Here is a 24,229-nt window from a genome sequence, read left to right as displayed (position 1 = left end):
CATTTACAACATGAAAAAGTTCATTACTACTACTAAACAGTGATGCCTTCCATTCATGTGGCACAAGATACCTCTATAGCAACATAAAACCTGTCTACAACTCCGTTATTGGGTCAAACAATAACAACCTGGAATTTCAAAGAGATGAGCGAGACGCCATACACCTGGACTAGAGTTAATCAATTCAGCTCCCATTCCTGCCAGTTATCTAAACGTACATGTTCCTACCTATCCTGTTACAATATTACAAGAACCAATGAAGAGAAAAGGAAAGAGCAAACGAAAGGTGGCAAGCGGGACACTGTAACAAGGGGCAATTTACAACATTAAGTGTGACAAAATTAATGAAGCAAACCCAATCTCCAAACTCCAATACAAAACGAGGGAAATAGAGCAGCCGTGTTCACGGGTTACGTATACTTGGTAAAATAATACGATAAATGACATCGGAGTAAAGCTGAATTGCCGGAAAAAAAAAAAGAAAGAGAAAACTTCCGCGGGAGTCGAACTTCTCGCCTTCCGGTATGGCGTTATGAACACCCAGCGCGCTAAGCGATTACGCCATATGGCTGTCCTGGAGATTCTATGCGAAACTTAAATGTATGATTATACTGTCGTGACAGTGCTGACTGAGATGGCGCTATTCAACTTCCCACAAGTGGCCGCGTGGATTCGACCAATATACAGTTGCAAAGAACAATCGGGAATCATTCCGTACAGATTGCATTCTCATTTTCAGTTTTTAACTACAAAATTGTCGACCTGATGAGGAGATTTGAAAATATAAAATGCATGATGACTGCAGCTTATTGTCTCAGCTACAACATATTTATGTTTCAGAGGAAATGGAGCAAAATCAGATGAGGTAAAGGTGCTTAAACGTTGTCAAGTCAATGCATGGTTTGAAAAAAATCACCTCCCATAGACATAACACGTAAACTTGTCTGATTTTGAGTCTTTACCTTTAATCACAATTTCTAGTATGATGACGTCATCATATATCAAAACCATCACATGGACTTGAGAGGCAAATGTTCAAAGTACAACATATCTGAATTTGGGATAATATTGAGCTTAAACAACAGAGATACGAGCAAATGAATGTCAGAAACAGTACCTCAAAAAAATCAATTCCACTTTTTTTATATAAAATGACGATTTGATGACGTCATCGCGTTTCTCTGGCAATATTGATACTTGGAATGTTATTTACAATTCATATGCTTTTGTAATATGCAATAGAAATATAGGGTCAACGGACGATTTAAAGAGCTATGACGAAATAAACAAAGACATGTTTTTTCACTATATTTGCAGAAAGACGCGCGTGCGGAATTTCAACTTTGACGCCTGTGCATTCCTTTGTTATGGGTCGAAATCGATCGGAAATCAATGGATACTGTTACTCAAAGTATCAGGAATCCAAATCAGTCAAAAAAATTGCATTTCCATGTTTCTTAAGCGCTCTGCGCGCGAAATTGCGCGGACGGACGCGCACGCGAGAAAATGTTTGAAACGCTTATAATTGTCTGAAACTTCGAGATTTCCCATTGGGAAGTCGTTTTGAGCCTTTTAAAATTTTGACGCGCGCTTACGCGCGCCTAATGATGACCTGGGTAACTAGCGTTAGAAAGTAAGATAGAGCGTGACCTGAACTTTATGTCCAGCGAAAATGATACAGAAATGACATCTAGTTATGAAGTTATGATTGATCATGTGACAAGGTCCGAAAATCACAAAATGGCGCCTAGATGACGTCATAGATATGTTACTGTCATGAAAACCTTATTGTGGCTAGATATTGTTATGAGACATGTTGACTGAAAATGTCATGTCATTCCGTGATGTCATTGTTGAGATATTGACGACACAAAATGTGGCAGAAAGAAAGAAGAATAAAAAAAAAGAGAAATTTTGACAATTACAATAGGTGATACGCTGATAGCGTATCACCTAATAAAGAGAGATTTTGACAATCACAATAGGTGATACGCTGATAGCGTATCACCTAAAAAGAAATAAAGAGAGATTTTGACAATCACAATAGGTGATACGCTGATAGCGTATCACCTAATCAGTACAGATACAGAAGGTGATCCGAGAGGATACTCGGATCACCTAATAATGTTGCGTTTGTAACAGTGTGAATGAGTAAAGAGCAATCAAATCAATGCTAGAAGATACCTAACAAGTTGCAAACTTCATGATTGATTATTCAGCCGGAAGGTGTTGCCCTTGTGTAAACATTGAGTAATATCAGACATCCGCATTAAGTGATTGATAATATGAGAGAGATATTTCCTTTTAGAGGTGTTATGTAAGCTAAACATTTTCGCGGGGCTTAAATTTTCCTCAAGAGGTCATTTTTTTCACCCCGAAGTGCACAGGGCCGAGAGTAATTTAATGTTATCTCAAGAGGAAAATATTTCTTAAAGGTACTATCAAATGTAATACGCAACAATAGACAAGGCAATATTTGTTATATTTTATGGTCTACATAATATCCTTTATTTCATTCAGTCATGTCGGCTACAAGTCATAATCTGGAATTATCGTCGATGTGACGTCAACGCTGACAAAAATAGCGATCAAAACAAAAAATAAAATCGATCCTTGCTGCATTAGTCACGTGATTGCCTTCTGACCAATTACCAACCAGTATTTACCTAGACCATTTTTTTTTTCGATAATGTCTGTCACAAAAGGTAAGGAAAAAGTCATAAAGGGTACGATATCCTTGTAGTGAGGAGAATCATTTTCACAGTTTTCTATTGCTGCTAGTTTAAGAAAACCTTGTAACCATTCTGCCGTACTTTTATAGAGAAAATTATACTGCTATTCCGTGAATATCGGGTACTAACTTTTAGGCTATGAGGCATGGTTGTTACTTTTTTAAACAAATCAAAGTCATGTACCCCCTCCCTTTCCATTATTAGAAAATTGACACGCGAATCATGCGAAGGGATATCAACTATAAGAACTTGATACCAACATGAAATATAGGAATATTATCAATCATATTTAAAGGAAGGAATTTGAGTTTGAGTGTATTTTCTTTCACCACGGGTCACACACTGACGTCTTTAGCCAATGGCTGATCTTCATTGAGTCGGTGTAGTTTAAAAATCGAAACAGTTTTAAAATACAGCATTCTTATAATTAATCTACATCACCTTAAGCACTTGTTCGATCACTGTTTCAGTACACCAATGTAGTATCTATGACAAAAGAGATCATGGGCGTACATACTCGAACAGGATTCGAACCTACGACCTACTGATCACCGGACAGGCGTCTTATTTTCTAGACCACCGAGCTCCCGCACGGTAACCATCTCTGGTTCTACTCCTTATAGCATGCGGCGAGAAACTGCGTAACTGATGAAATTCTTGTGTCGAGTAGTTTTCATTGCAACATCGACTACATCGATGTAAATACATAACGATTACAACCGGCAGTACAAGGATTAAATCCAGCAGTGAATATAAGGCGGAAGCTCGGGGGTCTAGTGGATATAAGATGCCTGTCAGGTGATCGGGAGGTCGTAGGTTCAAATCCTTCTTGAGTAATTATGTCCATGATTTCTTTTGTCATCGCTGTTACAAAAACACTGATAAATTAAGTGCTTCCTTACGCCGATAGAGTGTAATTTGTCAATTACTTGCAATGAAAACAACTCCACGCTCGATTTCCATCAATTTGAATAATTACGCAGTAACTACGGCATGATTTTTCCTATACGACATTTTCGCTGCAGCATTGACGAGTGTTCATAGCTGCTGTTTCAGCTAGGTACTCGAGCATCGGGCTGCCTTTGTGTTTGAAGCGATACTTTGAAGCGAGTTGAAGACCATCTGTCGACTTCTGTAGGCTGCAAATTTGACGATGATGGGTTTGTGTGCTTGTTAACGCTCTGTTTTCTGTCTTGAATTGGATGTGCACAGGACGTGGTGTCCCCTTGCGCTTCTTCGGGTGACCCGCCTCCATATGTCTCTATCCCTGGCCAGTTCCTCAGCATCCTGTATTCTACTTCTAATCTGGTCACTCCAGCACAAAGGGGGCGTCCAGGCGGTCTGGGAAGTTGTTCCTGTATATGCCCTCAGGGGCAATCGGTTCTCTGACATCTGGATAACATGGCCAAACCATTTGTGTTGCCTTTTTGTCACTTCATCATTGATGGTATTAGTGATTTGGAGTTGGCTTATGATGTCACTGTTCCTTATTTTATCCATAAGGCATACTCGGCAATAGTTCTCAGGCATCTTATTTCGAAGACCTGCAATCTGTCCCTGTCTGCTTTCTTCAGTGTCTGCTCCATATGTTTCAATAGGTCTTTAAGTGCTCTGTATATGCGTACTTTCAGAGATCTGGTAATGTCCTTATTAGTCCAGATATTTTTCCTTAGTCTTCCAAAGGACCAGGCGGCAAGAGTAGTGCGCCTCTTCACATCCTCTGTTACTGAGGGTATCACACTACCAAGAAATACGAAGTTCTGCACTTTGTCTACACATGTGGCATCATCTGAGGATATCATAACTTCACACTTGGAGGTGTTTATCTTCATACCTCATTTTTTCAGGCTTCGCGATCCTCTAGCTTGGCAGTTGATATTTGGAGTTTTTCAAAGACCAGCTCGAGCAGGGTAGTATCATCGGCATACCTGATGTTGTTGATACACATACTACCCATCTTCACTCCACTGTCTAATTTTTGATATCTGTCATCAAAAACTCTAGGAAGATGTTAAATAAACTTGGGGATAAGAGACATCCTTGTCTGACACCTGTCACAACTGTGAACCACTCCGTAACGTTCCCATTTACAAGCACAGCCCATTTGGATTGCTCATACATGATTAGATGAACCAGATCCTTTTCCACTCCTATGGCATAGAGACATTTCCACAGTGTTTCCCTCCATAAGGCGGCTTTTAAGTCTACGAAGTTCCATTGTATGGGAATGCGTCTTTCCTTGGCCTTTGCTAGTATTTCTCGAACTACAAATACTACATCTGTTGTACCTCTGGAGCTTCTGAATCCACATTGTTCCTCTGAAAGGTGGTTGTCTATTGTATGTTGGATCATATATGGAGTATCATCCTGCAGAAAACTTTTCCAGGAACAGATTAATACAATAGCTCTATAATTCACAGGGTCTAGTTTGTCTCCTTTCTTATACACCGGAGTGATGAGGCCTTTACTCCAGTCCTCTGGTGTTTTCTTTTGAAAAAGAGTCTTATCAGCAATCTTTAATATCATTCGTGCCATAGGTTGTTCCCCTGCCTTTAATACTTCTGCTGAAATTTTGTCAACTTCTGTGGCCTTGTGATTTTTCTGGGTCTTGATAGCTGACTCAACCTCTGCCATTGTGAAAGGTTCACTCTCGATAACTGCAGGAGGCGGATCTGGTATTGACTGCAGGACACTATCATCTCTTGGGAACTGTGTGTTCAAATGTGTGCTAAAATGATCTTCTCTAGCAGTCCAACACATCACTCTTAGGGGTAGTTTTTTTTTCAGGGTCCCTTCCTTGTTCTTTGCTATGGGTTGTATTGTGTCTCTATCATCAGCCAACTTCTGCACCTTCTTAAGAAGTTCATTCATTCATTCATTCATTCATTCATTCATTTTATTTCCACACGGTCACTTGTTTCAGCAACAGGCTGTTCTTCAACAAGTCCGTGCATCTTAATAAAAAAAACCAGTTACATCACGTAATACAAAAACATCATAATACACAAAATCATACTGAAGAATAAGAAGAAGAGGAAGAAGAAGAAGAAGAAAAACACTTGAGCTTACAGGCTACATATCACATTCTCTATTCCCCTCCCCCTCCCCCTCCCCCGTCCAATATCAATAAAATGACTATTAAAACTATCAGCCATGTCATCTTTATCTGTAACATCAAAATTATCTTTTTTAATACATGGAACTTTCACAGAATTAAATTTATGTGGCATTAAACATTTCAAAGATTGCCAGATTTCATCCGATCGACCATTACTTTTATTAATACAAGTTGTAAAATATTTCTTCTTCTCCATTCGGAAACGTGCAGTAACTTTATTTCGTAAATGTTTATAGTGTTTCCAATCTTCAGATAAGCCTGAACGTTTTGCTTTTTTCTTCTGTTCATTTCTTTCTCTTATCAAACAAAACATCATTACTAATCAATGTGGATTATTTTTTCTTAATTCGGGTTTTTCTTATGGGTGCATGTCGATTAATTACATGTAACATTGCTTTTTCAAACATATCGTACGCCTAGCTCTTTTACATCATCCATTGATTCAATTTCTTCCCATGAGAGAGCTGCAATGTCTTCCCTAAGTTTTTCATTATCGACTTTATTCGTTTTTTCGTCCCACTTTATACCTGTGTTCATTTGCCTAACTACAATTCTTTTTCCCGATAGTACAAAATACAAAATAATGGTCGCTGAACGCCGTTTCAATGACGTCAGCTCTAACAATTTTCTCAGGTTCATTCGTCCAGATCAAATCAACCAGAGTCCCTGTGTCTTTTGTCTCTTTTGTGGGGGAAGAAATTAACTGTTTGTCATTAAATCTTTCCATTATTTCACAAAATCGTTTCGTGTAATAAGGCTTATCTATTTTCAAAAGGTCACAATTCATATCACCTAGTATTACACTATCACGGCTTGTTGAGTCAAGTCTCACTAACACTGATTCAAACAAATTTATATTTGCAGCACTGGAGTTGGGCGGCCTATACCAGTTAACAATACATGTGGAAGGGGTGTGTGGTCGTTTAACCTCAATGACAATCATTTTTAAATCGTAAACGAAGAAATTCCTTTTAACAACATGATCTATACCTTCTCTGATAAAGACAGCAACACCGCCACCTGATCTGTTTGTATCTCTGCTCTCGATGAAATAACCTTCACAAGAAATTTCAAAATCTTCGATAAGATTAGAGAGGTGGGTTTCACTTAAGGTCAGGATATGTAAGCCTGTTTGCTTGACAATGAGGCGTATTTCATCTATGTGCTTTACATGGGAAGAACAATTTAAATGAACAATTCTCATACCAGTGCATTTAAAACAAAGTTAGAAATTTTTCTTCAATTATCGGCAGAGTTCTTGTATTTGATCAACTAATCCACTCCATTCCATACATTTCTTCTTGGGTTTAGTCAATGAGGACAGATGAAAAGGTAAGTATTGAAAATGCATTTTGTGCATCTCCAATTGATAAATGAGTGATGAATATTATAGTATTGTTCTTTATTTATTCCCACATAAGTAGTGTGCATCCAGGCAGAACATGAAGTACACTGTAGTCCTCTCTGATTGTTTTTTTACTGCTTTGGCACATGGTACACAGGGGTATCTTAGAGTCATGAAAATATCAAACAACTTTTAAAATGAATCAGTGCTATAATGGAAAAAAAAATCAAATTCATGACTATCATTGCGAGCATTTGCTGCTTCCATTTCCTCCACTTCCCTCAGTAGATTTTTCCTTTTCCACTTCTTAACTTGAAACTTGACTGATTTATTCAGCTTCTTGTATCTATTATTGTTGACAGTATTAGGATGATTAGGTTTGGCTTCTTGCTCTCCTTCTTTGTTCACAAATCCAGTTACTAGTTTAGCTCTCCTGATTCTTCGCTTACCACTTACAACACCAAGAAAAAGAGAGTACGTTTACATCTTAAGCCAGGCTTGCTGTTAAAATCTTCTCTGTAAATGAATTGGAAACATGTTTCTACGCTCAGTTGTTGTGCCTTTGATTCTTGATCTTGCTTTAAAGCCTTATATCATTTACATTGTATATTTTTCCCCTCTCGCAGCCGGATATTACGTGTATATAGAGACGAGCTCTCAAAACAATGGGGATTTCGCCCGCCTATGGAGCCCCGCCTACAGTGGTTACGGGCCATTGTGCCTGACATTTTGGTATCATATGTACGGCAGCACTATCAACTCACTGAATGTCTACAAGTCAGAATCAAGATCACCAAATGCGAATAACATTGTATTTTCACTCCTTGGGGAAAGGGGAAACGCTTGGAAGGAAGCACAGGTAGGGTTTTGTCGTTACATATTTCATTTTGAAATTAAAGTAAAAATTTAGGAATGATATTACGTTTTCAAATAACTTGAAACAATCCTCGATCTGGTACTAACCGAACATCTGAAAACACTGAGCACCAACTCAGATTAAATACTCTGATGTATTGCACATGATATGGATATTAAATGTTCCACAGAGTCTTTGTCTTTGTAGCCAGGTCTCTATCTTTGACCTCTGATGACCTCAGATGACCTATGATGGGGTCAATGACATAAAGATATCAGAACATTGATATTTGGTGCAATTGGTTGATGATAAACATGATTACGATGTCATATTCATTTGTATTACCATTGAATTGTTTTCCTATTCCACAGAGCAAGAGAATTACTCACGTGTCTCTACCTTTGACCCCCGAGGACTGTGACATTTCAATGACCTCAAAATATCAATATATTGATATTTCATGTACATGTATAGTCAGGGTCAACTTATACCCGATGCAGGGGCGGATCCAGGAATTCTGTAAAGGGGGGGGGCGCACCTAATATTTCTGGTGCCACTTCCGGGTTTCATTTCATTTTTTTCCTTTTTATTTCTTTTGTTTTTAACGATAAATAAAGGGGGCGTGCGCCTCTTGCGCCCCCCTCTGGATCAGCCACTGCGATGTACAATCATGCATTATGCTGTTAGTATTTATGCTATAATAGAAGAATCTTGTCATTCCATGGAACATTGGTCATTACCCTGTGTATTATATCCAACTTTGACCTCTCAGGACAATGAGAGGTCACTGACCTTTTAGAATATCAGAATTTGTGTAGGCTTACCTACATTGATGTTTGGCTTCATTGGTTTCGTAAATGCTTATGTACAAATCACGCCTTGACATTGGATCATCTTGAAAACTTTGACATACTGTGAGGCCCAAGACATGCATTCCACATGAAGCAATCCTGTGTTTTGCAAACAGCTATTGCCAACGGAGACCTACCCTGGAAATAGATTAGCATTTATGGCAAACCATGGAGAAAGCGGATTGTGCAAAATATTTTGGAGTCTACTCCCATAGCGGGCTTAGCTGGAATCACATCGCCACAGCAGTTTAAAAAGGCTATACTTCAACCAAAGACTCTTTCCAGACGAAGATATCACAAAGTTCAGGTGCTTTGCTACTCCACACTGCTCAGGACTGTCCTGGAATATGCATGAATCATCTGGGATCCATTCACCCAAGCAAACATCATGAAGTTTGGAATGATCCAGAGAAGATATGCACTCTTCAACTGTAATGACCATCACATGCAAAACAAGCAGTGTTACAGCCACACTTAAGAAAAAGAAGAAAAAACTACAATGGCAATCCCTGTAAGAAAGTACAGTACAGGCAAATTCAGCGATGATGTTCTGCATGAAGAACTCCACAATATCCACTCCGCAGGAAGTTGTGGCTCCATTGCTGCATTCTTCAAAAAGGGCCAGTGACCAGAAATGTCAGGCATCATTTGCAAGAACACAATGTAGGCCTTCTCCCAAAGACGTTTTTTTTTTTGTTTTTTGTTTGTTTGTTTGTTTGTTTTTTTTAATCGCTACCATAGGCAACTGTCTCTTGTATCTCTTTAACACGCTTCAGGGGAGAGATACTCGATATTTAGCTCTGCTATTAAAGATACAGATGTCTGTTTTGTTTTTGTTTTTTTGTTTTTTTTTGTTTTTTTTTTTGCTGCATATAGATCTTTGGAGACCTTTTTAACCAATTAAGAAAAGGTTTCATGGCAAAATATTATTTATATATTACACATTATAGTGAAGAAAAAGAAGAATAAGAAAGAGAAGAGGAAAATAGATCTGCTGTCAATGATGCAGAGCCAATACCAATCAGGGGACCGTTTCATGAAACTTTTTGTCAGTGATTTACACTGACAACTGTTAAAAGCTACTGAAATCCTTGCGTCTGATTGGCTGATAGCAAATTTGTCGGTGAAAACCTCCGACGAACTCGTCTCTGTTGGCAAAGGATATTCTAAAGCTCCAAGTAAGTCCTTGGGGTGGTTTACATTATCTGGGCGTAGAGAGTTGGGTTGGGTCTATGAGGATATGATGCTTTGTTATAACAATAGGTCTGAGATATCTGTTTTTTTTATGTTTGTTTTGACCATCGGGCATGGATCTCCTCCACATGTTTTTTTCAATAGACTTTGATAATTAATACAGTGTAGTTGAGAAAAGAAAAAATAACCTCTCATTGTCCTGGATGGAAGTCAAAATTGAACAGTGTGTGGAATGCTTTGGCTAACTTTGTCAATTTGGGGGTGCTGAATCCAAAAAACTTTGGTTCCATTTTTTCCGACCACGTCTTCAGCCGCCATTTTGAATTTCAAAATGGCCGCCATAGCAAACTGTATTTTTATCCATATCTCACTAAGTGAGCATTGTAGAAGCTTCAAATTTGGTTCAAAATGCATGGCTTTGATGTCAGACACTGTGGTATATCTTTTTCTGATATTGTGGATTGTTTTGATACAATTTGTAGGCAGCCATCTTGAATTTCAAAATGGCCGCCATGGCAAACAGTATTTTGAACCATATCTCATACAGTCAGCATTGTACTTGAAGCTGCAAATCTGGTGCAAAATGCCTGGTTGTGATGTCAGACACTCTGCTATATCATTTTCTGATATTGTGGATTGTTTTGATACAATTTTTAGGCTGCCATCTTGAAATTCAAAATGGCCGCCATAGCGTTTTTAAACCCATATCTCATGTTGCAATTATTGTAGGAGCATCAAATTTTTAGTAATGCACATGCTTGTGGTGTCCAACGTTCCAGTACAGCTGTTTCCTATTATGGATCACTAGATAGGCCACCATATTGAAATTCAAGATGGTGGCCATAGAAAAACATATAATACTGTGGGAAGCGCCTTAGATGAATTTGCCAAAAAGATTGTCCTAGTTAGACCGAATTCAATTTCAAGTCACGCAGAACGACAGCCATCTCTAATTCAAAATGGCCGCCATAAATTCAGATGTAAAGACGACGGGTTCCAATGACGTCATCAAGCCATCGGGGGGGGGGGGGGCAAAAACTGCGTAAGGGGAGGGGGGAGGGGAGGGGTCCCACACCACTTCCCATAAGTGTGGGCAAGCGTGTAAGCGTTACATCCCATGTCCCATGATTATAGCCAAGCGGGTATATGTGGTTGGCGTACTGCGTGCTACAGCTGTACGCTGAATACACACGTGATTTGTTTTTGCCTCTCAGGTAATACATTATTTGGTGTCATGGAACCTTGTTAATAGTTACATTTAATCCCAGTTATTAAATACTCGTACAAAAGCAAGCATTGATACGATTATTTAGGTGATCTTCAAAAACTTGATGCTGCCTCGAGAGAATGAAGACAAACAAGGAAAAGTCTCGCAATGGCAAGAAATGCCATGTTCATCCTACCAGGCATCCCATTCACAAGCTTGTTTGTTGACCACAATAATTGAAACATCTCATCAGGGAGCTCATGATTGCTGGATGTATTTCTAGAATAATACAGAATGAATAAGGAATGTCAATGGGTAGTTTTTTTTTCCTGATTGCCCTTGTGGCGATGCGGGTTCTACTGTTCTGAGTAATTCCACAATCACTCTTCATCTCACAATTTTATGGCCTTCTCCTAATTCTCACTAACAAAGGTTCATTTTTCGTACCCATGTTTAAGAAACCCACAAAATTGAGCCAAATAATCAGCCTGAAAGTTGAAATACTGATCGGTCAATTCCATCTGACACAGATACCACATCACGGAAAAAAAAAGAAATAAAGGGTTCATCAAAGATGCCATGGGAGTCACCCGTCACAACGAGGAAGCAGATGTCCTCATTCCATTGCATGCATTAGATGCTTCAAGAGCAACGGGGAATTTCAGAGATACTGATGATTATTACGTATAGACACTGACATTTTCATTCTCCTGATGGATCTTTGTTTTACTTTTAATACTGCATCGCATGTTGTCTGCTCCATCACTGGAAAAGGAGATGATAAAGTACAATAGACATTGTTGACGGATTATGTTCTGCAAATTGTTGCGAAAAACAAAGGTCTGCTTGGTCATGCCTTTCATGGTGCAGGCTGAAGTTGAAAATTTAAGGATGTCTCAAAGAGCAGATGAATCAAGAATTCTCTAATGCCCCAGTCACATATAAACACGGTTGCTCAAGGATCTACACGGTGATCCGGAGAAATCCGGGGACGTCCGGGGATATCCGGGGAGATCCGGGATTTGTACACACGGTATCAACACGGCAGCTTCACGGATAAGGCCGGAAGAGCGCGGCGTCTACACGGACAAACACGGCATCTACACGGATCAACACGGCAGCTACACGGATCAACACGGCATCTACACGGCAGCCACACGGACCACCCCGGATTGCTCTGCCAACACGGCAATCCCCGGATGACGCCGGATGTTTTTGACCTCCAAAAGTTGCCGTGTTGGCCTCCCGGCGTCAACACGGACCTCTCCACGGATCAGATCCGGGGTGGTCCGGGGTGATCCGGGATGTCTATGTGACTGGGGCATGAGCCTTGAATCACGCAGAATGTGCAATGACACAGTCCATGCCTTCCAGAAGTTGGGCGTGGATGACTTCAACCTGGAAAATCTCCCGCTTTGCTCTCGTAGAGTCTTGATACAACACATCCAGAGAACAAACCTCGTAAACCTTCACAACCTAAATTGTGCCTCTACTTACAGGAGAATATAATATGGTACATTGTAGTTATTTCCGGCAGATATACATAAACTGTGCAATTAAATGCTTTGAGCTTCCTACACCAACGGTAGCCACAGTATTCATTATCATGTTCAGAAGGCAAGAAATGCAAAAGTCATTGTTTCTGGAAGAATTTAGAACCAATTCTCCCCTGTGTACAGCCCTATACAAGTGCTGTGACTTCAAAAACACATTGAGGGAATGAGCCTAGAAGACATTAACTAAGTAAATATCCCATGAATTTTTTAGTACACGGCTAATACCGTTTATTTAAACTCTACAACCAAATCGTCTAGATGGGGGCATTTAGTCACTCAGACATAGTTATTAGGGCACTTTTGAAAGTCATTTGCTTTGACACCAGAATCACATGACTTCACATTCTCAAGTTTTACCAAAATGCAATGCTCTTAAAGGAATGTTTCCCATGGAAGCCATTTTGCATTTCAACATGGCAGTGTAACTACAGGAAGCAGTCCCGCCTATGCAATAATAATACTATTTGTTGAAGTGATTGACTTACACATAGGTCCGACATGAAAGTGCTCCAGTATGCTTGAGTTTGCAGGGTAAAGATCTTACAGCACCAAATATGGGTCAAAATCCATTTTGAATTTCAAGAGTGGCAGCCTATGCGAATAGTCCATTATTACAGAATGTATATAATTATGTGTGTGTGTGTGTGTTTGTAAAAGAATGAACAATGTACACCACCATAAACATTGATATGCCTAAAAGTTGCTTGTAACCACAGATATTAGCTGAAAAGCAGCCATTTTGAATGATAAAATGGCAGCCTAAAAAATGATCTGCAATTTTAGGGAGGAGATCAAAGTGCATCTGAATGTTCAACATCATGAGCCCGGTTTATGCCCGAAATGTGAACTTTCTGTATTGCTTACAACATGAAATATGGGTCAAAATATACATTCTGGTATGTCGGCCATTTTGAATTTCATGATGGCCACCTATAATATCAAAATGGACTGGTCATCATTTCAGAGAAAGATGTTTCAGAAAGTCTGATAGCATATGCATGCTCTTCGCCCCAAGTTAGAACCTTACACGATGCACACGATATGAGATACAGGCACAGAACTCTAACACAGTGTGTAAGAGTTCTGTGGATACAGGCCCAATTACATTTGCTATGGTGGCCATTTTGAATTTCAGGATGGCCGCCAACCAAAATGATCCATCATTTAAAACAAAAATGTATATATTAGCATGTCTGACATCATAAGCATGCTTTTTGCCCCAAATTTATACTTCCCATAATGCTTACAACTTGAGATACAGGTAAAAATACATTAAGCTATGGCAGCCATTTTGAATTTCAAGATGGCAGCCCTCAAATTGTATTAAAACAATCTACAGTATCAGGAAATGGTGTATCAGAATGTCTGACGTCATAAATATGCTTTTTGCATCAAATTTGAACCTTCTATGATGCTCACATTATGACAACTGGGTCAAAATACAGTTTGCTATGGCGGCCATTTTGAAATTCAAAATGGCGGCTGAAGACGTGGTCGAAAAAAATGGAACCAAAGTTTTTTTGGATTCAGCACCCCCAAATTGACCAAGTTAGCTAAAAAAAGTCAATTTTGGCACGAAAATCTCACGAGATCCAATATTTCGACATAGTAGACCGTACTATATTGTTTCTTACAATTCTCTCTTCTCTTCAACATGTGTACCGGTAATAAAACACATGCACACACCGGGCCATCACTTTGGAGGAGGGGTGGGGTGGTGGCAGGGATAGTTGACCCCCATCCCAATAAATTCTGAGATTTGGACTTTGGTCTGTTTTGTTTTGTTTTGTTTTGTTTTTGTTTTTGCTTTTTAGACAGAAAACTGCCCCGCTTTCTACCCTTAGTACACTACTTTTACTGATAATTTCCCATATATTCCATCATAAAAAAAAATGTGTACACAAGATTTTTTTTTTTAATTTCTATTTCAAAGGTTCCCTCGCATGGGAAGGGTTGGGGACAGCCCCGTTCATACCCTCCTCTCGCTATATCAACCTCCCCTCCATGCATTGATTATGGCTACACATTTTGGGATGGATTTTTTTTTTCAAAAGGGTAGTTCAACCCAGAGTGGCACGAGATCATTAAATTGAAAACAAAAGAATGCAATAGCTCCATAATGTGGGAGGGGGATACCTCCACCCACATCCTTCCCTCGAATCGTCTCCCTCCATCGATGGCTGACTTACGACACCTCTCTGATACAAATTTCGAGATATTTCTCCAAAAGTGCACGTGTACCAGATCGTTGACTCTCATTTCTCAAAAGACAAGAGCTCTCTCGAATGGGAGTGGAATACCCTACCCTCTCCAACGCTGCTCTTGCTGGGTCCCCACCCATATTGACTTGGTACACTTTGGCGATCCATGATTTTCCAAATGTTCCACAAAACGTATGCATCAGATTCGAAAATTAAAATGTTCGTCTTCGAGGGGGGGGGGGGTTGGTGAGATGCGCCAACACCCCATGAAGTGACATAATAAGTGACGACGCACACGTCAAACAAGAGCTGCACTAAATCACTGATTTCAGGTCTAAAACTGCAAAAATCCAATCCCCTACCCATACCCTCCCCCTCCGCTCCACTCCTGTGCACTATGGACTTATGCTTACACATATTTTCCAAGTTCCCCCCCCCGAAAACAGATCGACACCCCTGCTCTGTGCACACACCCGATGTAGATAATTACCTGAAAAGTTATGCGAAAGAATGAGCAGCCATTTTTTTTTTTTGGTCACAGAAATGCATACTTTGTAAGCCCTACATTGTAAACAATTAACTATTAACTATCGCAATATCAATATTAATACCCTCACATTTCATTTGAGGTCTTTGCCCTTGTGCGATTTTCATAGGTGAAAGGTAATGGCTCGTCAATAAACAGGGCCTACGAGTGCTCTCTAGAACATCATCATGTTTACCATTAATCAATGATGCCAAACTATTCTGATATTTTGAGGTCATTGACCTCTCGAGATCATCAGAGGTCAAAGGCAGAAACTCGTCTGTGTGCCTTGGAATATGAAGATAATGTCATTGTAAAACAAATACGCTTGTTTTGTACATCTTTACCATGTTTATCACCAACCAATGATGTCATAGTTCAATATTCTGATATTCTGAGGTCATTGACCTCTCAAGGTCATCAGAGGTCAAAGTAGAAACCTGTCTGCTCTTCAGAATATGAAGACAATTTCATTGTAAGAAAGATATGTGCTTGTTTTGTACATCTTAACAATGTTTACCGTTAACCAATGACATCACATATCAATATGATATTTGAGGTCATTGACCTCTAAAGGTCATCAGAGGTCAAAAGTTCAAACCTGTCCATGCTCTGTGGAGTCAGAAAATGTATTCCCTGAAGTATAGATGCATGTTTAGTACATCATAACCACATATATCATTCACAAATGTCTCAAAACATCGATATTGTGGTATTCAAAGCTCATTGACCTCTGGAGGTCATCAGGAGTCAAAGGTAAAAACATGTCAATGCTTTGTTGAATCAGAAAATGATTTCTCTGTAGTATAAATGTATGTTTAGTGCAACATAACCACATCTATCATTCACAAATGTCTCCAAACGTCAATATTCTGATATCTAAAGTTCATTGACCTCTGGAGGTCATCAGAGGTCAAATCAGACTTACCTCCCGATCTTAAAATAAATCTTATGGTATGTACTAACAGTGGTGAAAGTTTCATGCTTTAGTCAAATTTTGCACAATTCTCGTGATTTTGAATCTACTATATAGGCCAATGTTCTGAATAACTTTATAAATGGCTTTGATGTATTTAATTTGTCATTGAAGAAAATTGTTCTTAGTGAAGCATTGCAATCCACAGAAAGAGAAACAATAAACTGTTGATTTAGAGGAACCAGCGACAATATGTTTGAATATTTGACTGCTACAGATACTTGAAGGTTTTATTACGTACAAATGCATTTTGATTTGTGTGAATTCATGATACCCTCAACATCACTTTTGCGGTTAAACAAATATCTAGAAATAGCTCATATATTTTTCTTCAGATTACTTGGATACACCCACTAGAAAATTCCTTCCAAACCATGATTCTGGTTGTAACCTCATCCGTCAATCATTGCTAAAGTACTGATATGTTTAACATAAGACATGGGAACCACCTGCCCCTCGACTTCGCATAACTTGCTTGTTTCTCTGATATTAAAGGACAAGTTCACCTTCATTAACATAAGGATTGAGAGAATGCAGCAATATTAGTAGAACACATCAGTGAAAGTTTGAGGAAAATTGGACAATCGATGCAAAAGTTATGAATTTTTTAAATTTTTGGGTTGGAGCCGCTGGATTAGGAAAAAGGCTCGTGATGTCATATGAGTACAACAGTATAAAGAAAATGTAAAGAAAATTCAACTTTTTTTCATTTTTTTTTCACATAATAAAAGAGCACTTGACTTGCCTCTTTCTAAAGGCAATGGGAATAATATTACCCATAACATATGTCAGTAACGAGTAAAGGGAATGTGTATTTTTTTTTCAAAAGATGAAATTTTGTGAAATTCTCTTTATATTTTCCTTATATTGTTGTACGCATGTGACATCATACACTGCAGTAGTCTTCTCATCCTGCGGTGACTGCAAAAAAAAAAAAAAAAAAACTTCAAAATTGCATACAACTTTTGAACAGATTGTCCGATTTTCCTAAAACTTTCAATGATGTGTTCTACTAATATTGCTACATTCTCTCAATCCTTATGTTAATGAAGGTAAACTTTTCGTTTGATTTGACTAGCAAATAGCTAGGGAACATGCAAGTTATGCCCGGTGTCGTTGAGGATGCATTCCAATGTCTCTTGTTAATCATATAAGTACTTCAGCAAAGATTGACAGATGAGGTCACAACCAGAATCTTGGCTCTGGAATTTTTGTATTTTTTTTTAATCATTTGTGGGCGTATCTAAGCAACCTGAAGATATGGAATGTTTCTACATATTGGCTTAAACGCAAAAGTAATTTGAGGGTATCATGAATCAACACAAATCAACATGCATTTATATGTCATAAAACCTTTAAGAAAGCTATATTCCATGACTTGTCTTGGAAAGAGAAATAGTCAAAGCAGTCTTCAGTTCATCTTTTCCAAACTGCAATATAGCCGATTTCTTTTCTTCTTAACCGAACCGCGTCGTCATTTTTAATAGAAAGAAATGAAGGGGTGCATGCCTTACATGGAGTTGATGGTCCGAGTCACTCCTTTCCACCAATGTAGTAATAAATAGTAGGCAAGTGTGATTGCTAAATTCACATCAATTATTGCAATTTTATCAAACAAACATCCACTAAAATTCTGTAAGACAAAAAAGGTACATATATACAGAGCAATGAGATTTGTAATCAGTGTATATAATTGTGTATCAGACTAGTCCTACTGTTAATGAACAGCCAATCTTAATGAAGGAATAGATTTCATGCTGTTTCTTCATAAAAACCCTCCAGAGCACGTCTACCGAGAGAGAGAGAGAGAGAGAGAGAGAGATAGATGAAAACAGAAAGCATGTTTAAACTACATATCTTAACTGCATTCTTGAAATACACACACTACCTTTCACTTCATGACATCTGGGGAAAGTTTAAATTTCCTCGTGATCAACTGTGAGTTGTCCACAGCTTCCATAACTTAATAACCTTAAAAACCATTCCAATTTACTGCGTCGTGAAAGCAGAGAAACAGCACTAACTCTTGACCAATTGGAAAAAAAAAAGGTTGAACGTCTATACATCGACATCTTCCGTACAAGAGAACTTCCTCGTAATGGTGTGTGCATGTATGTGCGTACTACTCCTGTCTTTTGTTTTATCTCTTAGGCAAAATGTCCTTCCTTTTGTGTAATTTAACATTTTTCCCTTTTTTTATGAGGGGATTGCATACAACAAACTCTGCTTTTTAGCAGTCCCTTACATTTCCAACAATTTTAATTGTTTCTGATTTTACCATAATTGTACAACATTTATTTGTATTTCTCTTGAAAATATTAACCTGTGTCTTTGTTTCATATTATCATGTTCACCACATTGTTGTATTGATTTCCTGACGGTATTTGTATACGCGAACATTTCATTGTATTCCTCATTATTTTGTTGGAGATGAAATAAATCAATTCGACAATTTTTGATTCGACTATCTTCTAAGCCGATAGTTTTTAATCACCATGCCAAATATTTGATTATCCAGATCAATATCTACGGCTACAACATGTCATTTTACATCACCATGGAAGGTGTGAGAGGGACTAGCCATAGAGGTGATATCGCCTTTGATGACATTTCCATTTCCCATGGAAACTGCCTGCCAGGTAAATGTACACATCGCAAAATTTCAGTGTTTATTGTAAAGGTTCGAATGACTTCCGGAAAAACATGAGGCAAATATCTCGTTTGAAGAAGCTACACCCCTGTAGACAATGCCAGTGTATATCTTGGCAATCAAGGACTTAAAAACCAAAGATATAAAACACATGTTTCTTGACCCTGGCCTAATCTAAGCATCAGTCACCGCCACAGGGGGGGGGGGGGGGCACCCGCGAGAGGAGGAGATTGTTTTGGTTTTGGCATGGGCTATGTAGCTCCATTGTGCGTGTGTGTGTGTGTCGGCAAACTTCTTCAATGCTCTCCTTCTTATTTTCCTGTATTTTCGTTATTTATGGGTCAAATTTTTTCGTTCGAAATTTAAAATAGATGACCATAGAATTTCTCAATAGAATATAAAATTGAAAACTTTAGAAAGAATAGAGAAAATTGAGTTCACTTTGAGTGGTCTGCCACAGGCAGATATCCTTATCATGCTCTTACGTAATATGACAGCTGTTGTAGTCATTAAACCCTGGCTTGGCCTCCAGATCCAGATCCGCACGTAGAAATGATCACTTTTTGGTTTTACCATGTTATAGAACACATCGTTACCAGCGAACTGCAGTGCCTTCACTATTTTGTCCGTCCTAATTATCCTTTCATTAGAATTGTTTTGTGGTCTCCTCGATACTATTCTCTGTTTCTTTCTCTCTTTGTCCATCCTCCTTTCATGTCGACACTTTTCCTTTCAGTTTTCTCCTTTTTTTTTCTTCGTTCCTATATCAGTATTGAGCTCAATCATAATTGGAATTTGAATTTTTGGAAATTTCGTCAGCAAGTTTTCATTTCAAGCTTTTTTTTTTTTTTGGTGGTGGTGGTTTCAATAGTAATGAATAATTTTATGGTTTAATTAGAATACTTTGAATAAGAATGGTTGAATGCATTATATACTGTTGTTGGCAACTATACAGCATTCTCTCGGTCACATCTCTCATGTACACTGTATGTAGCGTTATCCGCATTGTGAATACCTCCTATGTTATGCTCTTCTTCTTTCTATTTTTTTTTAAATTCTAATTGCACAATTGGCACTACGCATGTATACTTCATATGTGTAGCTCGTTGCTGCTGTTGATGGTTTTTTTTTTAATCTGTAATCAATTTGAAAGATTTAAGGGTTTTTTTTTATTACCTTTTTTTTCCCTGTTTCTTTCTGTTTTACCCCTTCTCTTTGATTTCTCCGTTCGTTCTCTCTCGATCTATATGTTGCTGCTATCCTTTGATTATCTTATTCGCTTTCACACCTGTTTGCGAATACTTATTCACACCTGTTCGTGAGTACTTATTTTTCTCTCTGCTCCGCTTTGTTTCCCTCGTTGTCATGATCCCTATGTTAGTCTCTTCTCTCTCCCTCTCTCTCTTGTAGTTTCTGGTTGTCCTCTTTTATTTCTTATCCGCTTCCACACCTGTTCGCGAATATTTATTCAACGTCTCCTATTTAATTCCCTTGATTTTTTGTTTCTTTTCTCACTCTCTTCTTGAATACTGATAGCCTTGATTTTTTTTTTTTTGGTCATGACACATTATGATGTTTGCATTAGGCTGCGTTTTTTTCCCCCATAACTTTATTTGCACTAGTATGAAATTGATTTAAATTTCTGTGTATGACTGCATTCATTTTTAGTTGCTGTTTTTTTACTCCAATATTTATCTATCAATATGATAACATTTAAAGTTTTTTAATGTGTGAATTATATGTAATGAATTTTATCATGTATATTGTATGTGAGGGTGTGTGCAATTTCTCGTCAGTTGATGCCTTATCTTTGTTGTTATTATTGGTGCTTTTTTATTTTTTTTTATTTTTATGATAATGTGATTATAGTTTGTCTTTTTTTCGGGGGTGTCCATATGTATCAGTTGTGTAAAATGTCAGTTTGTTTTATTTCTTTTCTTTATGTTTCCCTGTTGTAAAGCTGTAAAGATTGATGTAAACCAAATATGGTTAGTCTTCGGACTTTTATTTGGTGTTTTTTTTTTTAATAAAACCGAAATTGAATTGAATTGAATTGAAAAAGGTTTGCCACGCCTGAGTAGAAAGTTATTTTGCAATGGGCAAATACATAATTATCCTCCCACCTCTCAAACGAGGATTCGTTAAGGGGGGTATAGCACCCCATCAGCTTCGTTTGCCAAAGGGGTCTCGTCTCAAACGGGGGTTTGACGGCATGTTTAGCATGAGAGGAGTGCCCTTTCTTCTGCTCTTTCTTTTTTTTTATTTCAACTCACCAATCAATGTCAATTAAAGATTCCATCGCATACCAACAAGTAATATGTTAAATATGTTCATAATATTTCACTTCCGTTATACTCTGTTTCATTTTATTTCATTCATTTCATAGTATCTAATTTTGTATGAAAAAGGAAAAGAATTAAGAATATCAAATACAGTCATTGAATCTGAGCTGCATTTCATTGTTGTTGTTTTTTTCAATCGATTTGGAATTAGAGCCCTTTAGATTACTCACCTGGCTCAGTACAAAGAATTGGAGCAGACATCTGATATTTCCTTCTTTAATTTTCGAAGAAAAAGGTTTTTTTTTCTTTTACTATTAACTATTTTCGAAAAGTTCAAGTACTCTTTTTGGGAATCCAATTGACAATACATTACTATATGGCCTAATATCAACCTTGTGTTTCTTCAAAACTGAATTACAATAATTCAGGCAATTGAATAAAAGTCGACTTAAGTCACTTGAATCAACTTTAATCACAGTGAGAAAACATTTAGTCCCTTTTTTCGAGCTATGAAAAATTCTATTTCAGCATTCAATCAAAACAGGAAACGACGGTAATGTGAAACTTTTGAGGGCTAAAATGGAATAGAAAAAACAAAAACATGCTGCGGGTATAAATGAAAAAAAGTACAGTAGTCGATACAGACGCAAGGAGGAATTCAAATGTGCACAGATTACTTTCAAGTTCCGAAATTAATCCTATAGCTCTACGGACGTCCTTCTGATGGCAGCAGGCTTCTTGGCCCTGAAACACCTCGCAAGAACGAGCTGTATAAATAAAACAATGGTCTCTTAGAATTTGACAAAGCTTGACTGTGCAGTAGAAACGACTGATTTCACGCCAAACGTTTTCACGACGAAATGCATCATGTCACATCGAAAAGATGCCGATTCTCAACCTCTTTGAATGTCAACTTTTAAAACAAGTGAGAAGAAGTGTTTGAACCGGACATAATTGCCAATGTTCCCACATCAGAAATAACAATGATTTTTGATACATTTTTTTGCTGTATTTTAGTTGGAATCGAAAAATGTTCGAAATTGAAATTCTGCCTTGAAAAGCCAGATCATTATCATCGTTGAACTAGCTGCTGTTGAAGCCGTTTCGGGAGCAAAAACTGTACCAACTAAACTATAATATTGATTTAGCTTTATAATAGAAAGATCCCGCCAATGCAAACCCCTCCCCACCGAGAACCCCAACACACGCATACACACACACGCACACGCACACAGACGTTATAGGTAAATAAAAGTTCGTTCTCGTTTGAACCCGACAGAGCTCGCATTACGTTTTAGCACACCGAACATCAACGATTTTTTCAACATTTCTCTTTGAGCTTCACCGACACATTATGCTCATTCAATGCATCATTCTGTATCATTTTTAATTTACACCAGTGGTCAAAGACATTGATTGTGACTTTGAATCCGGTCTGTGTGAATGGGAGCAGGCATACGGCGATGACTTTGACTGGACCCGTCGCAGAGGAACATATGGGGACCACACAACCGGCAGTAAGCACCTTGATTTTGCCTTTTCCTTAATTTTATTATCATTAATACTTGTTTGTGTGAGAAGGAGATTTACAACACTGTATTTTGAACTTCCCTGTTTCAATTTCTTTTTGTGTTCATATTTCTGTGACTGTTAGCACTATCATTACTATTACAGTAATTCTTGCGCCTTTTCGTAGGATGTTCATTAACACCATGCCTATTGGATGAGTTCTCTTATCCGAATACGCTCTCTTATAGTCCAGATTTTGTCTGCCTTCTATCAGAATACTGGAGTAAAGGAGTGACAATTTCTTATAGATTACGAGATAACTGCAAGAAATAATAATGTTGCGGTTATGAACAATGTGAATGAGTTAAGAGCAATCAAATCAATGCTAGAAGATACCTAACAAATTGCAAAGTTCATGATTGATTATTCAGCCGGAAGGCGTTGCCCTTGTGTAAACACTGAGTAATATTAGACATCCGCATTAAGTGACTGATAATGTGATAGAGATATTGCCTTTTGCAGGTGTAATGTCAGCTGAACAATTCCGCGGGGCTTATATTTTCCTCAAGAGATCAAAAAGTCGGGAGATGTCATAAAGGGTACGATCTCCGTATAGTGAGGAGAATCATTTTTGCAGTTTCCTATTGCTGCTAGTTTAATTAAGAAAACCTTGTCACCATTCTGCTGTACCTTTATAAAAGAAAACTATACTGTTATTTCTCGAATATTGAGCACTAACTTTTGGGCTATGAGGCATGGTCGTCACTTTTTTAAACAAATCAAAGTCAGGTACCCCCCTTCCCTTGCCATTAAGAGAAAGTTGACACGCGAATCAAGTGAAGGGATATCAATTATATATAGCCCCACCGTTGGTACGGGACTATCCTTAGCCCACTTTCTGTTTACACTCGTTTTTGCCAAAGTGGGCTAGCCCCACCGATAGTACTGTACTATCTGGCCCTGCAAAATAGCAGGGGTTAGCACCGCAATTGCGGTGCCAAGCAAGTGAGTGTAAACAGAACGAAACAATAATCCTGGGCTAAGCGACGGAGACGAAGTTCGACCCTCGCTGACCAATCAGAAACGAGGTAATCAAGTGCTGCCGGTGCGTACGTGTACAGTACACAGCGTAATTATGAATATTCATGTGGTTTGGAAAGTCCGGGGCTAAGAAATACGAGTGTAAAAAGGTCAGTTATCTCCTTAGCCCCGGACAAGAGATAGTA

The 24,229-nt window shown here is 38.3% G+C and overlaps 1 protein-coding gene across 1 annotated transcript in view; it reads left to right on the top strand.

Moving 5' to 3' along the window:
* Positions 1–24,229, top strand: part of LOC140231701 (MAM and LDL-receptor class A domain-containing protein 1-like) — an 82,036-nt gene that overhangs the window by 52,461 nt on the left and 5,346 nt on the right. The window contains exons 10-12 of the mRNA XM_072311855.1: positions 7,822–8,054; positions 19,081–19,201; positions 22,895–23,011. Of these exons, the coding sequence (XP_072167956.1) occupies positions 7,822–8,054; positions 19,081–19,201; positions 22,895–23,011 (471 nt within the window). The remainder of the gene's footprint in view (positions 1–7,821; positions 8,055–19,080; positions 19,202–22,894; positions 23,012–24,229) is intronic.

The sequence above is a fragment of the Diadema setosum genome, chromosome 8 (assembly GCF_964275005.1).
Source record: "Diadema setosum chromosome 8, eeDiaSeto1, whole genome shotgun sequence".
Lineage (NCBI taxonomy): Eukaryota > Metazoa > Echinodermata > Echinoidea > Diadematoida > Diadematidae > Diadema > Diadema setosum.
Note: the sequence above shows the minus strand (reverse complement) of the source record. Positions and strands in the feature narration are given on the sequence as shown.